Consider the following 23,126-nt stretch of genomic DNA (forward strand, 5'->3'; position numbering starts at 1 on the left):
AGCAGGTTGTCATGGCAACAGGGAGTGACGTGCTGGGAATAGGTACACAATGCATTTCTTTGTCCTGTCCAGCGGACGCGTTCTGCCTCTGCCCAGACGCGTGAATTTATGTGAGGGATTAAATATTAACTGGAGGCAATGCGCTGCGGAAAAGCAGAGACAAGGAGAGAAAAGATGCTGCAGACAGGCACGGAGCGAGGCTGGGGCCCGGGCTCCCCGCGGGAGGCTGGACAGCCTCAAAGCTGGTCCCAGTCCCTGGAGAAGCCGAGCAAGCAGTTGCTCACCAGTCGGCAAATCCAGAGTTGGAGATTTAAATGCCAGGTCTTTTCCAGTGACTCCCACCTGACTTGCCCTGGTGCCTTCCACCTCAGTGGGCATCGCCCCTGGGTGCAGCGATTGTTGAGGGCGAGGGTGGAGGGAGTGCACGAGCCAGAAGCTTTTGAGAGGCTCCCAAGTCGGAGAGAGGTTTTTCTCTTGTCCCTGGAACAGCAACGAGGCCACCACCACATCTGCCTTCCGGGTGGTTCCAAGAGGAGGGATGTGGCAGTGCTGTGTGAAGCCGTGGTCAGTGGCGCCATGTAAAGCCATGGCCAGTGCTCCCTGCGCCCCCACAAGCCAGTACTGCTTTTCTGACACAGATCTTTTTAACCCCTCAGAAAATGAGTTCCGGGGCGAGCTGCTGAGTCAGAGGTGGACACACGGAGACCAGGCCAGCAGCTGCAGGACCGCGAGGCCCCTCCTGGGCAGACGTAGCAAGGTGAGGCACGGGGAAGGCAGCCCCTGTCCCAGGCTCCACGAAGCCTAGAGGTGACTCACGGGAAGTTAAAGAATGTACAAGCGACTCTGAACTGCCTGGAGCCCGTGGACCAGCAGAGCCACCTCCCAGCCACCTGCTTGCTTGGGGATCACACTGGGCTCCGCGGCTCAGCCTGCTCTCTGCACCCTGCGTTTCCTGGGCAGGCTGAGAGTCCCCTCAGGGCCGACACAGACGTGGCTGGCAGGAACCCGGGAAGCCTGTGGGCCGTGTTTCCTTCCCGTCTTCCAAGGCAAGGCCGGTGGTGCCAGCCTTTCTCATGCTGCCCGCTTTTTGTTTATTATTTGTTTTCATTTTACTTGAAAGACAGAGAGGCAGGCAGACAGAGATTGTCCATCTGCTTGTTCACTTCCCAAATACCTGTAACACCTGGGACCGAAGTCATGAGCTGGAAACTCATTCGGGGTCTCCCGGGTGGGTGGTAGGGACCCAACCTTTGAGCCGTCACCTGCTGCCTCCTGACTGCACAGTAGCAGGAGGTTGAAATCAGGAAGGGAACCAGGACTTGAACCCAAGCTCCCTGACATGGAATGCAGGTGTCCCAAGTGCGTCTTAACTACCACACCGAACGCCCCTGGCTCCTGGTGGAGGTGGCCCATGCTTCCACCTGCCCAGGACACTACGTAGCCCCTGGATAAGACACCTGCCACAGCGTCTACTCTCCACCGCCAGTGGTCTCATTCCAGAACTTCCCACCAGCTTGCGGGTGAGGCCAGGTCCCCAGGTCAGGTGACCCTGAGATGGAAGCAGAGACCCTGACAGGCTTGGGGGTACCCCTTCTCAGACCCTGGATTCTGTGCTGTCATCCAGCAGCCAGGCTGTGGCCTAGGGCATGGCACAGGGTGGTGGCCCCTGGGGCAGCCAGGGAGGCCGTCAGGGTTTGGGGTGCGGGTGCTTGTAGATTACTCTCAAAGCCTGAATTCCTGTTTTGAGCCTGGCGATGAGAATGTGCATTTCGTGGGCCAGTTACAGCTGCCCAAGTTAGCGCCTCCCCTCGTTTTGGTTCCCCAAGGGTTATGGGGACTCTGCTGATCGGCACTGGAGCCTGAAACACAGGCAGTTGGGTACATTGATCATGTCTAGAGTTAACAGTTTGGTATTTTGTTGATCACTTTATTGCTTGTGCTTTCACTATTGCATTAGAATAACGTTCATCTCGGCCACCGGGCTTGTGGCTTCGTCTCAGCTTCTCTGGCCCTCAGGTCCACAGCCTGTACTGGCACGAGATCCTGCAGCCATGACGGTTCCTTGGTTCTCGGCTGGGGGTCCTGGGCTCACAGCGCTCAGGTCTCACATTGGGGCAGGGGGAGGGACCTGAGGCCTCCCTGGCGCGAGAAGCTCCGGTGAGCTGGGACCCTCTGTGGATGGCTCCGATTGTTGAACGGCAGCTGCCGTGCTGGAGCCGGGGCCTCTCTTGGGTTTCCAGCAGCAGAGCTGTTTCAAAGCTCTTTCATCTGGGGCAGAAGTGGTCTTCTCAGCAGAGGGGTCAAGACAAGGTGTGACCAGAGAAGGACGGAGGGTGTGCAGGGGTTGATTGTCCACGACTGGGGCTGGCCAAAGTCTCTTCTGACTGAGGGAGTCAGGAAGGCGGCAGTGCCAGGTGTGAGTGGTGGCCACGGTGGGACAGCATCGTGCAGAAGGGGTACCGCCCGGGGCCAGGCTTTCAGGATGAAGACAGGAAACTGGCAGAGCAGGAGGGCAGTGGCACAGACGCCCCCAGGGCCTGGGCGTGTGTGCCACTGAGTTCAGCACCACGCCTGTGGACAGCTCAGGAGCGGCAAAGTGCCAGCTTTGACAGCAGCTTCTTAAATCTCCCTTGACCCTGAAGAGTGAAACTCCTGGGCCCCAAATCGCATGACCTTCAGTAATGACTGCAGAGTTGCAGAAGCAAAGAGAAAGTCGATCCGATGGTGTTTGGCCAGCACTTCCTCCTGCTCCTGGGAAAACTTGGGCAAGGACAGCTGGTCGAGGGAAGGGGGACACTGGGTGTGGACTTCCTCTTCCATTTCCCGTAGCGTTGCTGGATTCTATTCTGGGCAGGTAGAAAGCCCATTTATGTCGGAGTCTGCTGTGAAGTTATAATTTTAAATTTGGGTTTGATGTGAAGTGGGGTCCCATGCTTAGAGGTGTCAGGAGAACCCTTCTGCGTCAAACAACACCGTGGGGCACCCTCTCTAGCCGTGTGGAGGAGGCTGCACGTGGCTACACTCCGGGATGTCAGGAGCATCGCAGACACGCAGTGAGGCATCCCCCAAAGCTCCGAGGAACCAGAGGGTGCTGTGACAGCTCCCTGAGGGGCACAAGGGCGTGGGGGCCTTGGTTTCGCCTGCAAGCCCCAGTGGATGGGAAGCAGTGTGTGTGCTGGGGCTCCGCGGGAGCAGGCTGGCGGCATCTGGTTTGTGGGCTGCTGTGCAGCAGGCAGGCGGTTGTGTGGAAGAGACAGAGAGAGAAAGACCCATAGCAAGTCTCTCCTAAGTGCACAGTGGTGGGGGCGTGGGGATGTCACCAGTGTTGTTTGTGTCGGGGCTTCGCAGCTGACGGGACAGCTGCTGTGGCTCCTGATGTACACAGCGAGAGAAGCCAAGGGTCGACCCCTCCCTTATCCTCCCCCAACCCCGGGAGAGGGAGCCTGTTGGTCGTACACAAGGGCTGGCAGAGCCCCCTGCCCCTCCTCATCCCATGCCTCTTCCTCCCCTTCCTCTTGGGCAGGGGCTTCCTGTGGTCCCATGGGAGCCAGCTGTGGTTCCCCCACTGCTGGAGGTTACGGAAGCAGCTCACTCCTCCCACAGGGGCACTGGAGTACGCACAATCTCGTGAGTTTGAGGAATAGTCTCGAATCCATCCTTTTTTTTTTTTTTAAAGATTTTATTTATTTATTTGAGAGGTAGAGTTACAGACAGTGAGAGGGAGAGACAGACAGAGAGCGAGGTCTTCCTTCTGTTGGTTTACTCCCCAGATGGCTGCATCGGCCGGAGCTGCACCGATCCGAAGCCAGGAGCTAGGAGCTTCTTCTGGGTCTCCCACATGGGTGCAGGGGCCCAAGGACTTGGGCCATCTTCTACTGCTTTACCAGGCCACAGCAGAGAGCTGGATTGGAAGAGGAGCAGCCAGGACTAGAACCGGCGCCCATATGGGATGCTGGTGCGGCAGGCAGAGGATTAACCCACTGCACCACGGTGCCGGCCCCCTCGAATCCATTCTAATTCTCCATTTTTTCTGGCTGTTGAGACACGTTTTAAGTAAGACAAAGCCCTGTGTCTCCCTTGTGTCCTTGACTCTGTGGGGTCTGCAGGCCCAGAGCCGCCCCGGCCTCAGCTCGAGACCTGCACAGTTGCTCTCTGCTTAGCCCCTCTGGCCCGGTCTCTCTGCCTCCCTGGTGCCAGGATTTCAGAGATGTTTCCACTGTCCCCAGGACACACTGTCATCACCCATCTGCCCGCCCAGCCACCCTTGAGGAGCGCGGCCTAAGCTGCTGTCCACTGGGGACACCCATGGGTGAGCACCTCCAGATCAAGACCAGGACCAAAACGGCTGCAGGTGTCATAGGCAGAGGAGGCAGAGCTGGCCTGGTGGGGTGGTGCTGGCCGGGGCCAGGGAACCCCTCAGCTGTAGGTGCAGATGTGGAGAGGGGTAGGTGAGATGTGGGTGGAGGGGGGAGCTCCTCTTTTCTAAAGACCCTGAGAAGAGGCAGGACACAGGAGGGAGAGAAGAGGCAGCCTGAGTGAGCGGGAAAGGCGTGAGGGGAAGGGGCCGCCCTCCAGGGCTCACTACAGGGGTCTCTGACCCAGGCCTGGGAGTGGGGCAGAGGTGGCCGCTGGGGAAGTGGCACCGTTGGGTCTCCAGGGAAGCCTCTGAGCCCAGTACTCCTGGCAGCGGGGCCACCATTTCCCCTTCAAACTGGACATGAGTGGCTGGTTCCTGTGTCCTGATTCTGACAGCAGCACACTAAGTACACAAACCAATCTGCAGATTTTGCGGTTGCTGACTGTGTTTTCCATTTTGCTTAAAGTTTTATTTATTCCCTTGAAAGGCAGAGTGACACAGAGGAAAGGGGGGTCTTCCATCTGCTGCCCTGTTGGGTCACTCCCCAAATGGCTGCAATAGCCAGGACTGGGTGCAGAGACCCAAGGACTTGAGCCTCTGCTGCCTTCCCAGGTGCATCAGCAGGGAGCTGGATCAGAAGTGGAGCAGCTGGGGCTGGAACCAGTGTCTGTGTGGGATAAGCTTCACAAGTGGCTATTGAACCCACTGCACCACAATACCTGTCCGAGTTTGAGTTTGCAAACATCCAACTGAGAGAACTTGGCCATGGCAGGGGCGCCGTGCAGGATCGTTGTGAGAGCTGCGTGTTTTTAAGGAGAGCTCACCTAGTTACTCTCGACTTCATCACAAAGAAACACAGAGTGGAGCAAAGTGTCCACAGTGTCCTGTGCGTGACCGGTCTGTATGGCTCTAAGCAGGCAGGTTGGGCAGGTGGATGAAGAGACCATGGTGTGGCTGGACCATGGTGTGGCTGGACAGGCACTCCTCCTCCTGGTCTTCATGATTTTCCTGGGGAAGGCAAACTATCCAGACACTGACTCGAGCTGTGAGACAGGCTCCCCACGGTGGAGGGAAGCTGTGGATGGAGAAGCAGACAGAGCCCAGGGCCCTGCAGCCAGCGCAGGAATGAACTCGGCCAGTCTCCACGGAGGGGCTGTCCACTGTCAGCGTGGGAATGAACTCGGCCAGTCTCCACGGAGGGGCTGTCCACTGTCAGCGTGGGAATGAACTCGGCCTGTCTCCGTGGAGGGGCTGTCCACTGTCAGCGTGGGAATGAACTTGGCCAGTCTCCACGGAGGGGCTGTCCACTGTCAGCGTGGGAATGAACTCGGCCAGTCTCCACGGAGGGGCTGTCCACTGTCAGCGTGGGAATGAACTCGGCCAGTCTCCACGGAGGGGCTGTCCACTGTCAGCGTGGGAATGAACTCGGCCTGTCTCCGTGGAGGGGCTGTCCACTGTCAGCGTGGGAATGAACTCGGCCTGTCTCCGTGGAGGGGCTGTCCGCCGTCAGGGAGAGGCTGCTGGATGGTTTCAGAGCTGTACAAGGAAATGGAGCCTGTTTGGTTTGTGTTTGGATCAAGTGAAGGTTTTTAAAAAAATAAATCAGTGAGAAATTGAGACCTGTGTCCTTGTCTTTGCATGGATAGGCTGCTGTTAGAGTCACTGTGGGGTGCAAGCAGAAAGGCCCCGGGCTGCCCCCGAGCCAGCACTGGAGTGAGCCTGGCTTCCAGCCAGGGCCCCACGTCCAGGCAAGAGGCCAGCAGAGAACCCCTTCTGCCGTGCTCTGGGCCCTTCTGTGGAGGAAGATGAAGCAGCCCAAGTGGTGCTGCCGCCTCTGGGAGCTTGCAAAGCCCAGACACCAGCGTCCCCCCACGCCGCCGGTGTGTTCCGGTCACCCAGCACTCAGAAATCCCTTGCCTCCATGCAGAGCCCGGTGTTGGCCCCTGGGGCTCAGGTTCTTCCCTGCTTAGAACCGAAGCTGCCTGCACTGAGGACGCAGATACACCTCTGGGGGAGAGGCGCTGAGCCAGACGGAGGCCGCAGCTCTCGGCAGCGCTGGTGGAAGCTCGGCAAGCAGCGCCCGTAGCATCCCTGCATCGCTCTCTGTTCTCTGCTCTGTGAATAATTTATCCACAGGAAATCCAAATTGCCAAGGCACGCTTTGACCCAGCAGATTGCCTGCCAATTTCCTCGGGAAAACTGACGGGGGGGAGAAAGAGCTCTAGGCTGTGTTTCGGCTGAATGCTGGCGCCCGGCAATCAGACGCATGAGGTCCATTGTGTGGCCAGCATCGGAAGGCGCTGCGCACGGGCTCAGAGTGGGCGACGTTTGAAGAAGCCCCTTTGACACCTGCTCCTCTCTCTACTCTGAGTGTGAGGCATTGGTCCATGGGGAACTTCTGTTTTAAAAGTAGAAATTACAGTAATTGTCTCTGTTCTGTTGGAAAGCTGTAATAAAGGCACGGCTCATAGCGCTGCGCTCCACAGCCCGGCGTCGACAGGTTGCATAAATTACGCAGGTTTTGATTTTTCCTCCTTAACAAATCGTATAAATCATTGTATGTTATGCTTCCCCATGGGGAGGTCCACTTTGCAAATTTCCTCTCACTAATTGGGGGAATTCCTTTTTCCTTCTTCCCAGGTGGCGCCATGGACATTTGTCTCCTGTTGGCTTTTATGGCCCAAGTCCAGGGTTTCTGGGGCCCCCGCCCTCCCCTCCTCTCCTCTGCGGCTTCCCTGCTGTGCGGCGTTCCCTCTGACACTCAGGGAGCCCTGGCTGTTCTGGCGTCTGGGCCCTCCCCTTCCTGACCACGTGGCACAGGTGGTGAGGCCGGGGCTGGCTTTCTCCTCTTGGGCCTCCGAGGAGGCGTGGCCCACACCTGCCCCTAGTCCTGCTGCCTGGGAGGAAGCTGTTCTGCACAACCTTGGGGTCTCACCCGCCTGCCCATGTTCGTCCTGGGCGACTGGGACCCTCGTCTCCGTGTGTTGGGCAGCTTCTCCCAGGTGCAGTGGAGTCCGGAGGCGAGCTGCTTGCGTAGGGTGGAGAGGTCTACTTAACTCCGCTCTTCGAGGTTCGAGTCCCAGCTCGAGCTCCCCCGCTGGTTTGGCCTCAGGCAGGCAGGGGCAGAGGCTTGTATGCCGAGGATGGATCACGTGTGCCAGGAAGCAGGCAGTGCAGCTGGGTCGGACCCAGGCAGCCCAGGGACTGAAGGCCCTCCCACAGGCCAGCCTCCCAGACCTTGCCACTGGACTGTGTGTCCACTTTCTCAGTACCACCCGCGTGTGCCCCGGGGGCTCAGAGTCCTAGCAGAGCTCAACTGGAGCACACACACTCCCCCCCCCCCCCCCCGGTCCTCTCTGTGACTTCCCCTCTAAGGCTCTCCTGGGACTCCTTTGTAGGACAGCGTTGTCCACCTGGCGTTGGTCAGAGGAGGAGGTGGTGGGGACTTCACCTGTTCTGACAGGTAACCCTAGTGTGTTAGGCCATGAACACCTGCCGAGTGGGAAGAAAGAGTCCACGGGAAGCAGACACAGGGCCAGGGCTCTCACGCTGCGATCCGAGGCAGTCAGCTAACCCCGCCCTGTTGGGGGCGCCTTAGTTCTGCCCCACCAGGTGAGCAGCAAGTGCTGGGGCAGCAGCCCTTGTATTATGGAACACCAAGATTCATGAGGATTTCATGGGGCTGACCATACTGCAGCTTTGCTGGCAGGAGTGGAGTTGGGCATAGCGGGGTAGTGGCGCTGTGGCACTCTTGCTGAGGGTGGGGCGATGCAGGGGAGACCCCTGTGCACCTTGAGCTCCCCAAGCCCCTCTCTTGGCCCAGACCCCGGCCTTTCCTGTCCTTGTCATGCTGGTCGTAGGGTCACAGACTCAGGGTCAACCACCAAACCGGGAAGCAGCAGGGCCTAGGCCCCTGGCGGCTCGGGAGGGGCTGCTGGGTGTTCTTATTAATGCCGCAGCTATTTTTTGCTTGCAGATGAGCTTAGAAAATGATGATAAGCGAGCTCGCACGCGATCCAAGGCCCTTCGAGGTGAGTCTGGCCTCTGCACACTGCCATCTCTCTGAAGCTGCAGAGGCCCCTTCCTCAGAGTATGAGCCCCCCCCCCCCAGCACAAACTTGAGGCTTCAGGTCCCTGTGGCCTCTGGCCTCTTCATCTTCCACCTCAGGGCTGCTCATGGCCTCCAGCCCAGATGAACTCACCCAGGTGGAGCTGCTGGGGCAGTGGTATGGGACTCTATTTATTTATTTATTTTTTTGACAGGCAGAGTGGACAGTGAGAGAGAGACAGAGAGAAAGGTCTTCCTTTTGCCGTTGGTTCACCCTCCAATGGCCGCCGCGGTAGGCGCGCTGCGGCCGGTGCACTGCGCTGATCCAATGGCAGGAGCCAGGTGCTTCTCCTGGTCTCCCATGGGGTGCAGGGCCCAAGCACTTGGGCCATCCTCCACTGTACTCCCTGGCCACAGCAGAGAGCTGGCCTGGAAGAGGGGCAACTGGGACAGGATCGGTGCCCCGACCGGGACTAGAACCCGGTGTGCCAGCGCCGCAAGGCGGAGGATTAGCCTATTGAGCCGCGGCGCTGGCTGTGTTTCGTTTTTTAAGATTCATTGTGTGTATGTGAATGGTGGAGTGACAGAGAGAAAGAATCTTCCATCTGCTGATTCATTCCCCAAATGGCCCCAGTGGCAGAGCCTGGGCCATGTCAAAGTGGGGGCCCATGCACCTGGGCTGTTCTCCGCTGCTTTCCCAGGCCATTAGCAGAGAGCTGGATGGGAAGTGGAGTGGCCAGGACTTGAACTGCAGCGCATATGGGACATTGATGTCACAGGCAGCCCTGGCCGTGGGACCCTTCTGCCTCCTGGCAATGCAAGGCCACTGGCACCTTCCCCCCAGGGGAGCAGCCAGAGCGCCGGTGGGAGGAGAGGAGGCCGGGCCTTGCTGTTCTCAGGACTGAACCCTGACCCCATGGCCAGTCCTTCCTCCCTGGCACCTGCCCCATCAGGGCCACGCGTCCTGCCACAGGACCTGTCCCCAGCGAGCAGCCTGGCCCAAGGCTGACCTCCATCTGCCGGTAGTGGCAGGGCTGCTGTCCCGGCTCTGAGGGCCCAGATTTCCTGAGGAAGCAGCTTGCTGCACTGACCTGGATGAGGCTCTCGGGTTTGGAAAGAGGGGGTCCCCTAGAGAAGCCCCTCAATTCTCACTGGGGTCCTCCCACAAGTCCCTCAGCTGTTTGACTGACTTTACACTGTTAGGGTGACGCCCCTCTAACTCTAACTCCCACCTGTTCTCCCTGTTTGTCTCTTGCTCAGGACCCCCAGAGACCACAGGCGCAGACCTCAGGTAAGGAAGCCTTCCTGTGGGACTGAACACCCCCGCAGCCCTGGGGGTCTTGCCCGTCCCAGGCAGGGAGCTCAGAGGCTGCCGCTCGCCTGGCCCTGAGTCCAGCTGTCTGCACCCTGACTAGGCTTTCCCACCTCTGGTCTGGCCTCAGCCACCAGATGTCCTGGCCTCCTGACAGAAACATGGGCTCCAAACCAGCAATAATTATGTTGCCCTCTGCGAGTGCTCCCAGGTCAGATGGTCAGAGGCCCGCCATGGCCTCCCAAAGCCCCAGTCTCCTGTTGCCTCCAGATGTCCCAGGGTGTCTGTGTGTTGGGGGCCCGCAGGCCAGGGCAGGGCCGACAGCTCTGTGATGCCGCCTCCCTGCTTCCCGGGGTACAGATCCCCTCTGCCTGTGTCATTCTTCACCACACCGCCAACCAGGGCACGGAGAAGACCCCGAAGTTCACCCCACCCCCCTTGTGCAGAGGTGGAAGCCAGCATCCTGGAGAGAGAGGGTTCAGGAGGTGGAAGTGGCCTGGTCTTGCTGCACTGACCTGGCCCAAAGGTGTTCAGAATTCTAATGGGAGCGCTGCTTGTGGTGGTGTTATCCCAGTAGTGCAGTGAGGACGCAGACTCAACCCAGAGCTGAGTCACTCGCTCTACTCGAAGTCCCAGGGTTGGGATGGACGCCAGCCTTGTGGCCCTGTGCGCCAGCCACTGCAGGGCCTGGGATGCTTGAAGGGCGGGAGCGAGCGCCGCCTTCCTGAGCCAAGTGGCACTCACAGAGGTGGGGGCTCACTTGTGGACAAAGGCCAAAGGCCCGAGGGCAGAGGAAGCCGGGTCTGAGCAGCCGCAGTCTGCCGTAGCCACGGCTGAGGGCTGGGTGCTCACCTGTGACTCTGAGACAGCAGGAAGAATAGCGTCTGTTTCTTAGCCTCCCAGGGGAGGCCTGAGACGCTGCAGAGAAGGGACTGGGTATGCCCCTGCCTTCTGCTGCCTCTGTCAGTCTGTCCTTGAACTTGTTCTGATGGAGAAACCAGGGGGAGATAGGTGTGCTGTGGGTGCCGGCACAGGGGCTGTGGTCCAGCACAGCGGTGTCACATTCCATGCTTGGATCCCACGTTAGAACTGTCCCATGTGCAGACAGCCAGAGTCTCAGAGCCTCTTGTTTCTGGGTGGCAGCGAGGAGAGGCTCGGCCACAATGAGTAGGACCCTGTGGCCCACTGGAGTGCTCTGGCGTTTCCCTTCACACGGTGGAGGAGTGGATGGAGACGTCAGCTAGGCCCTGTGCTCTCACAGGGCCTCGGGGACAGCCATGGTGCCACAGTGTGTGTCACTGGCCTGCCCAGGCAGTCAGAAGAGGCCCCTAACTCCTTGCAACTGGTCCCTGCTCCCTAAGCCCCTCACCCACGAGCTAACATGGGAGACTTCCACCTGCTGGAGCGGAGGGAAGCCAGCACCCCCACCTCCAAGGGTGGCAGTGGGAATGGGGCTCCTCTCCCAGCTGGGCTTCCTTGCACCCTGGTGTTCACATTTGGGTCCCCCTCAGTCTCACACAGGAACCAGGGCTGGGCATGCAGGGTCTTGTCACGGAGTGGCAGGGCGAGGTTCAGCCTTGGGTCTGTCTCCCATGTCTCCCATGGTGGGGTGAGCTTCATGAGACCTGGAACCCTGGTGTCCCCGGCACTAGGCACATGGACGGCATTGGCAGAGACCACGCTGGGTTTGCCCCTAGGTGAGCTTGTTCACCAGGAGGCTTGAGGCTGGTGTCTGTGGCATCGCAGCTCCTGAGGCCCATGCTGGGTCTCAGGCCAGCTGTTGGGTGAGCAGGGGTCTCCATCTTCCTGTCCCAGAGTGGCCCTGCCAGTTCCGCTCACACAGGCTGACAGTCCTGGCCCTCGGAGCCTGGTGGGGCCCTGGCCTCTCCTGAGCTGGGGCGGATGGTTGGAGCAGGTGACGTGATCGGGGTACTGCCAGTGCCCCACAGGCCTCCACAGCAGCTGTCACCTAATTGCCTGATTAACTCAGTGATTAATCGGCTAATTGGGGCCTCGGCTTCAAATCTCTAATAACAAGGAGCTTTCTGTGAGAAGTCTCAAAGCTAGTTCTTGAGAGAGAGAGAGGGAAGGAGCAGGAGGGCAAATTTGGACGTAGATTTCAGAACAGACTGGCCAGAGGGCCTTCTGCTGTCTGGAGGGGAAACTTGCCCTCCCCCCGCCCCTTCCTGGCCTCCCATCCCCTCGCTCCCCTCTTCTTCAGTGGGAATCACCCCGGGGCAGCTCCACCAGCCCTACCACAGAGGCCGCAGGGAGCTGTCCAGGGTCCCTGCTCCCCCAGCGGCTGCTGTTGAACTTGAGGCTGGGGTGGGCCTTAGGCGCCTGCTGTCTTGTCTTTGCCCCGGCTATGGTCAGTGAGTGTGGCCTGCATGGCCAGTTGGGCCCCTGGTCTATCAAATTAGAAGCAGTCAGAGTGTCTGTACAGAGGACAAGGTGTTTGCCCCCCTCTCTGAGCCGGAGTCGTCCCCCTCAGGCCTGAGGAGATGTGGGAAATCCTGCAGGGTTGAGGCCTGTCTTGTCCGGGGAGGCCCTGTCCATCCACAGGCAGCTCGGGCTCTGCCACTTCCAGCTCTGGTAGCACGGCACCGGCTCCTCCCAGCCACGAGGGCCGGAGCCCGGCCTTACCGGTGCTTCTGTGGCACTCTGTCCCCACTGTGCCTGTGCCAGTGCTGCTCCCGCTGCCACGGCTGTGTGTGGCCACTGCAGAAGTTTCCAGAGCTCCTGCTAGTCTGGATGTGTTGTGAGACAGATGATGTCTGAGGGCAGGAGGCTGCGGGGGTCTTGCCCCCATCCCCCTTGTCCTTGCCAGTCCTGGGGGGAATTGCATGAGGCCAGCATCTCTCCCTGAGCTGCCCGAGGGTCCTCCCCTGAGGCAGGACCAGCAGCTCTCAGCACCTTGGCCCTCCTGGCTTCCTGCCTCACACCCAGTTGTTGGCAGTGAGTGCAGCGTTCACCACTGAGTCCCCGTCAGTTGGGGGCCTGCAGTGTGGGCCATGGAGCCCTCCCTGCTGGTCAGACTCAGTTCAGCTTGCTGGGCAAAGGCCCTGTCTGGCAAGGAATGCAACGGTCACTGCCCTCAGTGGTCCCAGGCCGCACAGACCTGCCTGTTGTGTGCTCTGGATTCCGGCCAGCCCTGAGCCAAGTGTCCTCTGTAGAAGAGGGTGCTGGGTTCTGGGGCCCTGCTCAGGGTCTTGTCTCTAAGCCCACGGAGACCTGGTTGCTGGTAGTGGGAAGACCCAGCCCCAGAAAAAGGAAGCTACCCAGGAGATGCTGGTGTTAGAAGCCTTGCTCTTATACAGGAGGATCTTTCATTAAGCACACTCGTCAAACCGTAATGAGCCATTCATTGATTTCATTAATTCTTAGCAAAGTGCTGGCAGCCACCCTGAGAGGGGCTGTTTGGAGACAGCTCCCAGGGCAGGGTCTGGGCTGGGGCTGAGATTCAGGTCCTGCCACTGAGGCCCCTTCCCCTGCTTGTCGCCACAGCTGTCCCACCCCAGGATGCACGGGCTCAGGGCATGTTCGGGGCAAGTACTCCAGGCACCGAAGGTAAGGGGCCCCTGGGAAGGACTTGGGGGTTCCCACTCTGGGCAGCTGAGGGTTAAAAACCTTCCATCTCTGTCTGGCTTCTGGGCCAGGCAGCCACGGACTCTTCTAGGCTGGATCACATTCTGGGGTGGCCTTGCAGTGTGCTGAGTGGCTGGGCAAGGGATAGATGAGTCCCCGTGGGAGGGCTCAGAGCAGGCCCGGGCCCCTCAGTGGCCGTGTGCCCTGCTGCTGTGGCTTTCTGTGTGGCTGTCCCACATGACCTTGTGTGGCCCCCCACAAGCCCCTGGAGTGCTGAGGGTAGGTGGTGGGGGACCTGAAGGTGGAGCAGCGAAGCACTGAGACCAAATTGGGGTGCATGGGGGGAGGCTCAGAAGTGAGCAGTCTGGGCTGGCTGGGCCTGATTGCTCAAGGGAAGCGGAAATGTGGCTAAAACACAGCAGGAATGTTTCTGTCTGTTCAACTCACAAGCTAAGCTGGTTCAATTTAACCAAATACAAATACTGAGAGTAGCTGCTGAGGGCTGGAGGCAGGGAGGGGCCTGACCCTGTCTCATCCCCCTCCATGGCCCACCCTCCCTCCAGCTTGCAGAGCTGCCCCCTGGCCAAGAAGAGGAAGCTGGAGGGCACAGAGGCCGAGCACCTGGTGTCCAAGAGGAAGTCCCACCCCCTGAAGCTGGCTCTGGACGAGGGCTACGGCGTGGACAGCGACGCCAGTGAAGACACTGAGGTGAAGGGCGCCTCTGTTTCCGAGGAATCGGAAGGAGCCGTGGAGGCCGAGGCTGAGCTCTCGGGACAGGAGGAGATTCATCGCCTGGAGCCAGCTGCAGGTGCCTTGTCACTATTCCTCCCACAGATAAAGGGCGCTCAGTGTGGCCCTGGGGAGTGCGGCCTGGGAGGGGGGCTCGCTGTGAGTCAGAGGAGCCCCCTGAGAACAAGGCCTGCCTTGTCAGGCATGAGCTGGGCTTCCTGGAGGAGAGGCCGTGAAGGCGTTGGGGGTGTGTGGACACTGTGTGCGTGGGAGAGGCAGCAGGTGTGTCTGTGCATGTGAGACACAGACCGGTCGCACAGCTGTTCTTGCGTGGGGGGTCTCAGACAAACTCTGTCGTGCCTGGCCCTCTGGGAGAGTACCTGGGGCGGGGGTGGGGCACTCTCTGGATCCCAGGGAAGCTGGGGGGTCTTGCTTCCCCGTGGGGCCCCAGGACTGGCTGTGTTATGGAACTCAGCTGTGGTGGACACTGCCCAGAGGGAGCTCCTGTGTCCTCTGAGTGCCCCAGGGCCTGAGTGAGGCCCAAGGTCCAACCTTTGCCAACTCTCTCCCCTCCGCAAGCCCCGCCCCAGCCCACACGGAAAGGAAAGGGAGGGCTTCTGGTGATTTCGAGTCCTGGGGCTGTGGAGCGGAGGTCTGCGCTCCTCCCTGGAGGGCGCATGGCAGGGACGGTTTTCCTCCTGCACCTCCTGAGCACTCCACACCCTAGTAATTGTGCTTAAAACACTTACATTTTGATGCTTTGAAAATATAAGTTTATTTACTTCTTTGCAGTTACGAAGTGATTTATTGTGGTGCAACCGGCGAAGCTACTGCTTGGAACACCCACATCCCATACTGAAGTCCCTGCAGGAGTCCCGGCTGCTCCACTTCTGACCCAGCTCCTTGCTGTGGCCTGGGAAGCAGTGGATGATGACCCAAGTGCTCGGGCCCCTTCACCCACGTGGGAAACCCGAATGGAGCTCCTGGCTCCTGGCTTCAGCCTGGCCCAGCCCTGGCCGTTGCAGTCATTTGGGGAGCGACCCAGTGGATGGAAGACCTCTTTGTCTCTCTCTCCCTCTCTGTCACTTTGATTTTCAAATAAAGTAAACAAATCTTTAAAAAATAAAAAAATCTGATTTGCTCTTTAAGCTCCATTTTATAAAATGCATTTTAAAAAAAGACTTACTTACTTATTTGGAATGCCAGAGTTGCAGAAAGAGAGGGAGAGGGAGACGGAGAGACAGAGAGAGAGAGAGAGAGAGAGAGAGAGAGAGAGAGAGAATCTTCCAAATCTTCATTCCCCAGATGACCGCAATGGCCAGCACTGGGTCAGGCGGAGGCCAGGAGCCAGGGGCTTAATTCAGGCCTCCACATGAGTGGCAGGGGCTCAAACACTTGAGCCATCTTCTGCTGGTTTTCCTGGGCCATTTTTGGAGAGCTGGGTCAGAAGTGGAGCATCTAGGACACGAACCGGTGACCAGATGGGATGCCAGCACTGCAGGCGGCTTTACCGGCTACACCACGGCACTGGCCCCTATCAAATGTATTCTTGCCCAACTCATAATGGGGAGGAATACTAGTGAGAATCTCTGAGTGACTCCCGGCTCTTGACCTGCCTCCTAGACTCAGCCCCGGGGCACTCCCTGCGATCTGCAGATCAGGGCCGCCCCAGGTCGCTCATGTGGAGTGTCCCTGTCTGCAGTGTGTGTGAGGGCAAGGTGGAGGGCTGCTGAGGGTGCCGGGAGCCAAACACCTGGAGATTTGCCTGTGCAGTCTCTTCCAACCCCGTGGTGTTTCTGCTTTTGTGCAGGAAGGAGCCCCATCAAGTCCCATTTTGGATCCAACCCTGTCGGCAGCCCTGCTGGCTCCTCCCAGGGCAGCTGCAGCAGCTACCAGGGGGTCATTGCAGCTTCTCTGTTAAACTTGGGCCAAATCGCCGAAGGGAGCCTGGCGGGGGAAGACTCAGGCCAGGGGTCCAAACCAGGCCTGCTTCAGGAGGGTGCTGACGAGGGGTCCGCCAGTGATGAGGGTGAGAAGGACCTTTTCATCCGGGTGGGAGATGCAGGGGGGGCTGCTGATGTCACCAGCGAGTGCCCCCAGGAGCCACGACCTCAGTCCCTGGAGAGTGTGGCCAGAGAGGTGTCCAGCAAGCAGAAAGGTCACCAGGAGGAAGAGGAGGAGGAAGAGGAGGAGGAGGAGGAAGAGGAGGAGGATGGGATGGAGGAGGAGGAAGAAGAAGAGGAGGTCGAGGAGGAGGAGGAAGAAGAGGAGGAGGAAGAGGAGGAGGAGGAGGAGGAGGAAGAGGAAGAGGAGGAGGACGAGGAGGAGGACGAGGAGGAGGAGGAGGAAGCAGCCGCTGCTGTGATCTTCGAGGACGCCTCCCACACCTCTGCCCAGAAGGCCCCTGAGCTCCGGCGCCCAGAGCCGCCCAGTCCCAAGCCCGAGTACTCTGTCATCGTGGAAGTCCGCTCGGACGATGATAAGGACGAGGATGCACGTTCCCAGAAGTCAGCGGTCACTGATGAGTCTGAGATGTATGACATGATGACCCGTGGGAACCTGGGCCTCCTGGAGCAGGCCATTGCCCTCAAGGCTGAGCAGGTGCGCGCTGTTTGCGAGCCGGGCTGCCCACCCTCCGAGCAGGGCCAGCCGGGGCCCGGAGAGGCAGGCAAGGCAGTGAAGTCCCTGGATGCCGTGCGCAAGAGCTACTACAGCAAAGGTAAGGGCTGGCGCCACCTGGGCCAGAGCACACGTCCCCTCGTCCAACCATGAACACACAGGCCAGGGTGGGTGCAGTGGGGCAGAGGAGGGGACAGACAAGCAACACCGACTGTGGTCCAACGTGGAGGAAGTGGGCTTCCGCTGCCCCACGCAGGGTCATCTGGGGAAAGGAATGGGCTGAGATTCGAGGAGGAGCCGTGGGGGGGGGGTGGTCAGTGGCTGGGCCATGGGGGTGTCCAGCAGGCAGAAAGGCCATAGCCACAGTCCAGAGATGGCGCTGGTGCACAGCCAGACTGCCTTCTGCCAGGAAATGCTGCGCCCTGCACCCAGCAGAAGACACAGGGCTGTGTCTATCCCTGGATCACCCGTAGGGAGCGGCCTGCGCTTCTGGTCTGCTGTAGGGGGGCATCCAGGCACCCTTGCCATGGCTGAAATGGAGGTGGGAACAGTCAGCCTGGCAGCTTGGAGATCTGAGAAGGTGGTCACTGCCACCATTGCTCGTGAGCTGACCACTCACCTCAAGTACCTCCTTGGTCCACGGGCAGGGGCATGGAGCACAGGGTGTAGGGTTGGCAGGGGCTCTTCCCTATGATGGCCAACCTAACCATGCCAGGAGGCTCCCTGTGCTGGCCAGCCTCACTGTGCCAGGCAGGCTGGGCCTCAGACAGGCAGCGCCCCTTGGGCTGGTGCTGAGGACCCTGCACCTGGACGCGTGGCCTCCCTCCTAAGACTGCCGAGGTCTAGGCTGCCCTGCCCGCCATCGTCTTTCTCTGCTCTGAGGCAGCCTCTCCTCTCCAATGCCCTTCCATGGGCTGCTCTTGGGAGTGTTGGTTGATGCATTAGAGGTGCAGGCTAAGAGGTGACTCCAAGCTGGCGCCATGAGCCCAACACAGGAAGCACAGGTGTGGACAGAGCACCGGGTCCAGGAGTGACAGAGTTGAATGGGGCGTGACCCAGGGATCCTTAGCCAGAACAGTGGACAGGAGGGGCACCCGGCATGTGGGACAAACTGAGGGTACAGGACATGAGTGGGCATGTGGTTTCAGGGTGAGCTGGACCTGGAGGACACCTCTGTCTGAGGGGACATGTTTTAGGGAGGATGACTGTTGGGAGGCCCCGGAGGGCCATGACATGACACCTGGAGGCAGAGATGTGGTCAGGTGCCTCCCCCTGCCACCCAGAGGGTTGACCGCTGAGGCCTCTGCACTGTGGACCCCAGCCGTCTGAAGCTGCCCACACCCTGCTACCCCAGGGCAGTCGGAGCAGTCTCTGGGCTCTGCAACAGACATCCAGTGAGAGCCAGTTTCTTCTGGGTCACCTCCCTGCCTGGCCTATCCAGCCCTGGTCCCTCCCAGCTTCCTGGGCAGACTCACAGGAGGAGGGAGGGGTCACCAGCTGTCCCCTCCCCCCACTCAATGTCCTGGCTCTAAGGGGGTTGTCTTCTGTGTTTTAGATCCTTCCAGAGCTGAGAAGCGGGAGATCAAGTGTCCGACCCCAGGCTGTGACGGCACTGGCCACGTGACGGGGCTGTACCCGCACCACCGCAGCCTGTCCGGCTGTCCCCACAAGGACAGGATCCCCCCAGAGAGTGAGTTGCTCTGAGGCAGCGTCAGCCCAGACAGACTCAGGCCCCCTCAGTGGTGGCTGAGACATTGCGGGCAGGAGGGACCTGACCAGGGCCCTGTGCCCTCAGCTTGCCCAGGTGTTTGCCAACCCCTCAGAGTGCCTGTGGGGCTGGGGACATGTAAGTTGCCCAGCTGTCCCCTAGAGATGCCAGCATGGGCCAGCGCTCCAGAGAGGGCCACAGACACAGCAATGGGAGGGGACAAGCTGTGTGAGCCGAGCTGGGAAGGGAGAGGTGACCCACCCCAGGGCTCTGAAAGCTCAGGAAGCAGATCCTGTCCCACTTTCAGGCTGGACGCAGTGACCGTCAATATCCCATTCGGAGCAGGGAAACATGAAACAACGGTGGTTTTAAAGCCGAGTGGGGGGGGGGGGGCCTCGGCCAGGCCGAGAGTGGAGCTCGCATCGGCAGGCTCTGGGCCTGGAGCTGCCAAGTCCTTGCTCCAGGCTGCTGTCCCCTGTCTGCCTACAAAGCCACTGCAGCCCTTGGACAGGCCACTCACACGGCCACTCCTGGCTTACCTCCTCCCATCCCGGTTCTCCCGCAGTCCTGGCCATGCATGAGAACGTGCTGAAGTGCCCAACCCCTGGCTGCACAGGCCAGGGCCACGTGAACAGCAACCGCAACACACACAGAAGGTACATGGGCCGGGCCAGGCCGTGGTGGGGCCTGGGTGGGGGAGATGGAGCAGGGCAGATCCAGCTGGGCCTGCAGTGTGGGGAGGGGCTTAGCCTGCCACCGAGGCTCCTTGGTGTTCTCTGACCCAGGCCATGCCCTGGGCCACACTCTCAGCCTCCCCCAGAGCACCATGGGTGGCCGTGGCCTCAGGGCACACGCTCAGCTGAAAGGATGCCAGAGCTTTTGAGGTCACTTCATTTGAAAAGAGGCCAAATTGAGTGATGTGATGACATCACTTCTCCCAGCAGCCTGGGGCTGGCGCTTGAGTTGACTTTGGCTCTGAGCTCTGAGGTGAAGCTGCCCCTGGGCTGTGGTCTGGGGGAAGCCCTGGGTCACCGGGGCCCCAGCAGAACAAGAGCCAGGTGGTTCCAGAGTCAGCCCTGGGGGATGGGCAGGGCAACAAGTGGGTCACCCAGGCCCCTATGGAGGAGGCTTCTCTGCCCTGAGCTTGAGACTCATCTTGTGTGGCTTCAGATTTCCCCAAGCAGAAGGTGCCTGAGCAGCTTGCACTTTGAGGGCGGAGCACAGAGCACGGGGGCACCCATCCTACGGGAACAGCAGCTTGTTCCTGGCCCTGGGCTGCTTGGAGAGGGGTTCAGATGTGACTTTTGTCCTCCTCTAGTTTGTCTGGGTGTCCCATCGCTGCTGCTGAAAAATTAGCCAAATCTCATGAGAAGCAGCAGCCGCACACAGGAGACCCTTCCAAGAGCAGCTCCAATTCCGATCGGATCCTCAGGTGAGTGCGATGAGCCATTGAACTGAAGGGGCTTTCGGTCTCTCCCAGGCTGCGCATGTGAGTGGGCACAGGTGCACCTGCGACACATCCACTTTCACAGGGCAGGGGCTGCCATCGGCCGCAGTCAGGACCTCAGTCAGTGCACTGGCAGCTGACCCTGCCTGCTGAGGGGCTCCCCCAGGAGTGTCTGAGATGACTCAGAGGTTCACCGGTGGAGACGCCAGGAGCCAGAGTCGCTGGCTGTCCTGCCTCTCTCCATTGCTGTCCTGGGAGAGACCCTCCAGGCCAAGCTCAGGTCTGGGTTCAGGCCTTTCCCCCAGAGGGCAGCCTCCTTGGAGGCCTCTGAGGTGTCTGTGTGCGTGTGCATGTTAACATGCTTTGCTGTGTCTGTGCCTACATGGAAGCCTTTGCACACCTGTGTGCACACACACACAGCTCTCATCAGTTTAGGGGCCTTCTGGAGCCCTGAGAATGCATCTGCCAAGTATCCTCTCCACCACCTGACTCTGGGAAGCAGGTGTCACAAATAAGGCCAGAGGCTCAGGCACTTGGCCGAGGCCGCTCTTCCCTGTTCTCTACCCAGGGGGGCTGAGTCCCTGGACCGTGAGGTGCCCACGGTCCTCTTGCTCCCTTCTCCAGCTGCTGTCCTCGCTCAGCAGAGCCCTGCTCCTCCTTTCTCTGGGGAAGTGGACATCTCCCCTTCCCCATTCGTGGATCCCTGTTCCACCTCCATCTCCCCAAGCAAGCAAGCAAGGCCCGTCCCTGGCTGGCCTGGGCAAGGACAGCAGCTAGGCCTTCTGCTGGCCACCTCCTCTCAAGGGCTGGCCGACTGCCCCTGCTTTCCCTGACACACACTTGGCAGAGCCCTGCCGGACGACCTTGGCATGGTCTGGCCACTCCGGGGCTCCTGGGAGGCTACTGGGATAGGGATACGCGCGGCCTCCAGTGCAGTTGCGTGCTGCAGGCCTGTGTGTGCGCCAGCCTCTCCCCACTGCTGCCCTCTGGTGGCTCGAAGCAGTGTCTTTCCTCCCTGCTTCCTGTCTGCTGCTGACTGGTCCTTGACCTCAGTCTCTGGTGAAAGGCCAAACCGCACCCAGCTGCGAAGCCCGGCAAGTCCAGGGAAGGGGTGCTGGCTCTTCTGGGGAGTCCCTGGGTCTCCAGCCTGTTTGCTCACCTGGGAAAGCTGGACAGCAGGCGGAAGCCTCTCTCAGGAGGTTGATGCAAGCTCTGTCCTCCCCAGCCTCAGAGAGCCCTCGCCCAACACCAGTGACAGTGGCCAGGGCCAAGGTGGGGCTCTGTTGTGCCCTGGAACGTGGGGGAGGCCTTGCATGGTGGGCACCACATGAAGGCTGTAGGTCCTGGCTGGGGCACTGGCTGAGGCAGCCTCGGAAGGCCGTGCTGGCGTGAGGACTGGTTTCTCCTCTGCTGGTGGCACCTGCAGCCTTGCTCCTGTGATCTCCAAGCACTGCTGGGCAGGGTCCAGCGGTGGAAGGGTAGCCTGGCAGTGTTAGATGCCTGGCTCTGGTTCTCAGGCCACTACCATGGGGATCCTCATCACCTTCTGAGTTCTGTTGGCCACCGCAGTCATCGCTTGGTCCCGACAGCAGCAAAGAGCCAGGGATGCTCTCTCACCCTCTCTCAGCTGACATGGAGCCCCTCTGTGCCCAGTGTGGTCACCAGCCTCCACCACCTGCCTTCCCCCTGTCCTTGTCCTTGTCCCACCATCCTGAACTCTTCCGGGAGCTTTGGGTGCAATGGACCGAGTCTGCAGTGGCCTTTTCACACCCGTTGCTGACTCGTGCAGCCGTCCCTTGGGGACCTTCTCCACTGACTTTAAGGAGAGAACAGCAAAGGCCAGGTCCCTGCCTGAGTGAAAGCTGGCTCTTACCTTCCCTGGGAAGAACCCAGCCCCCTCCCTGTTGGTAGACTCTGCTGGGGAGTGGTGGGCTGCTGTCCTGGGCTGTGTTCCCGTTGGTTTCCTGCAAGCTCACACCCGCTGGAGCTGAGCTGTTTGCCACCTGCTGCTCAGACGTCCAGGGAGCGGCTCTGGCTGTCCCTCCACCAGTGGATGACGCTAGCTCAAGGCCCCTCACACAGATCCCAGGGCTTCCCTGGGAGGTGGATTCTAAGGGTTAGTTGCAGGATGTGGGGGTGATATGTGTTCCTGGGTCTCCTCTCACTGGGCTCTGAGGGGGCCCTGCCTGACTCCTGGGCCCCAGCCTCACAGGTTCTCCGTTCTATCCTGCTCCCAGGCCCATGTGCTTCGTGAAGCAGCTGGAAGTCCCTCCATATGGGAGCTACCGGCCCAGTGTGGCCCCTGCCACACCCAGAGCCAACTTGGCCAAGGAGCTGGAGAAATTCTCCAAGGTTACCTTTGACTACGCAAGTTTCGATGCTCAGGTTTTTGGCAAACGCGTGCTTGCCCCAAAGATTCAGACCAGCGAAACCTCACCCAAAGCCTTTCAATGTGAGTTGGGAAGAGCGTGCTCATCTCTCCTGGGAGGGCAGTGGAGGAGGGGCTCTCTGCAGGAGCCAACAGGGAGGGCCCAGGTGTAGGTCTGATGCCTGAGCTGCCCCTTGAGTGCTGCACCTCACCCTGCCCACTGTGAACCCTGATGTCTTCTAACTATTGCTGAAGTCAGAGACTCAGATCCTTGAGGTGTCTGCCTCTCCAGAGACACTGGCAGTGACCTACCCTGGGGGAGCCCCTTCATCCAACATCGTAATGCACCAGTTCAACCCCAGTGCTCTGCCTCCAGGAGGGTCCCTGATGGGAAGCTGTTGTCTTTCCTGCCTGCGGACCGTTTGCTGGATACCAAGGGTTATTTGTGACATTAGCAACACACTTTCTGGGTGATTGTATTGATAAAAGTCATTCCTGCATGTCTCTGGGAACAGCCCTTCCTGTCTTCTTGCCACTCACTGCACTAATTTGTGGGTTGCAAGCCCATTAGCCTTGGAAACGCGTGTGAAAGGGAGCTGGCGTCCCTGATGGATGCTGCCGGCCTCCACGCATGGCCGTGTCGGGTGCGGTTCCAGCCGGCGGGCAAGCTTCTCTGCCTCCTGGTTGCAATCGTCCAGGCACACACACCTGCGTGGACAGGGAAGTGCGTGGTGCTGGTGGAGAGGGGAGCTCTTTCCACACATGTAGATCTTTCTGGAACACACCCATGACATTTGGGCACTCAGAATACCACTCATGCAGAACTACAGAAGATAACATTGTGAGCCTGTGCTGTGTTTCTTTGAACCATGATGCTGCTTGATTACTGGGGACACCGGAGTCAGCCTGCATGGGGCCCCTTTGAGGTGACAGCTTTGCTGCTTGAGGGATAC

At 59.7% G+C, this 23,126-nt stretch overlaps 1 protein-coding gene across 1 annotated transcript in view; it reads left to right on the forward strand.

The window, feature by feature from the left end:
• Positions 1 to 664: 664 nt before the first annotated feature.
• The window catches only part of MYT1 (myelin transcription factor 1), a 38,830-nt gene continuing 16,368 nt past the window's right edge, over positions 665 to 23,126 (forward strand). Inside the window, exons 1-10 of the mRNA XM_062202439.1 lie at positions 665 to 757; positions 8,334 to 8,388; positions 9,666 to 9,696; positions 13,222 to 13,284; positions 13,866 to 14,110; positions 15,842 to 16,750; positions 18,206 to 18,340; positions 18,924 to 19,014; positions 19,677 to 19,790; positions 22,043 to 22,257. Coding sequence (XP_062058423.1) covers positions 8,334 to 8,388; positions 9,666 to 9,696; positions 13,222 to 13,284; positions 13,866 to 14,110; positions 15,842 to 16,750; positions 18,206 to 18,340; positions 18,924 to 19,014; positions 19,677 to 19,790; positions 22,043 to 22,257 — 1,858 coding nt within the window. The 5' untranslated portion in view covers positions 665 to 757. The remainder of the gene's footprint in view (positions 758 to 8,333; positions 8,389 to 9,665; positions 9,697 to 13,221; positions 13,285 to 13,865; positions 14,111 to 15,841; positions 16,751 to 18,205; positions 18,341 to 18,923; positions 19,015 to 19,676; positions 19,791 to 22,042; positions 22,258 to 23,126) is intronic.

Source organism: Lepus europaeus, chromosome 10 (assembly GCF_033115175.1).
Source record: "Lepus europaeus isolate LE1 chromosome 10, mLepTim1.pri, whole genome shotgun sequence".
NCBI lineage: Eukaryota > Metazoa > Chordata > Mammalia > Lagomorpha > Leporidae > Lepus > Lepus europaeus.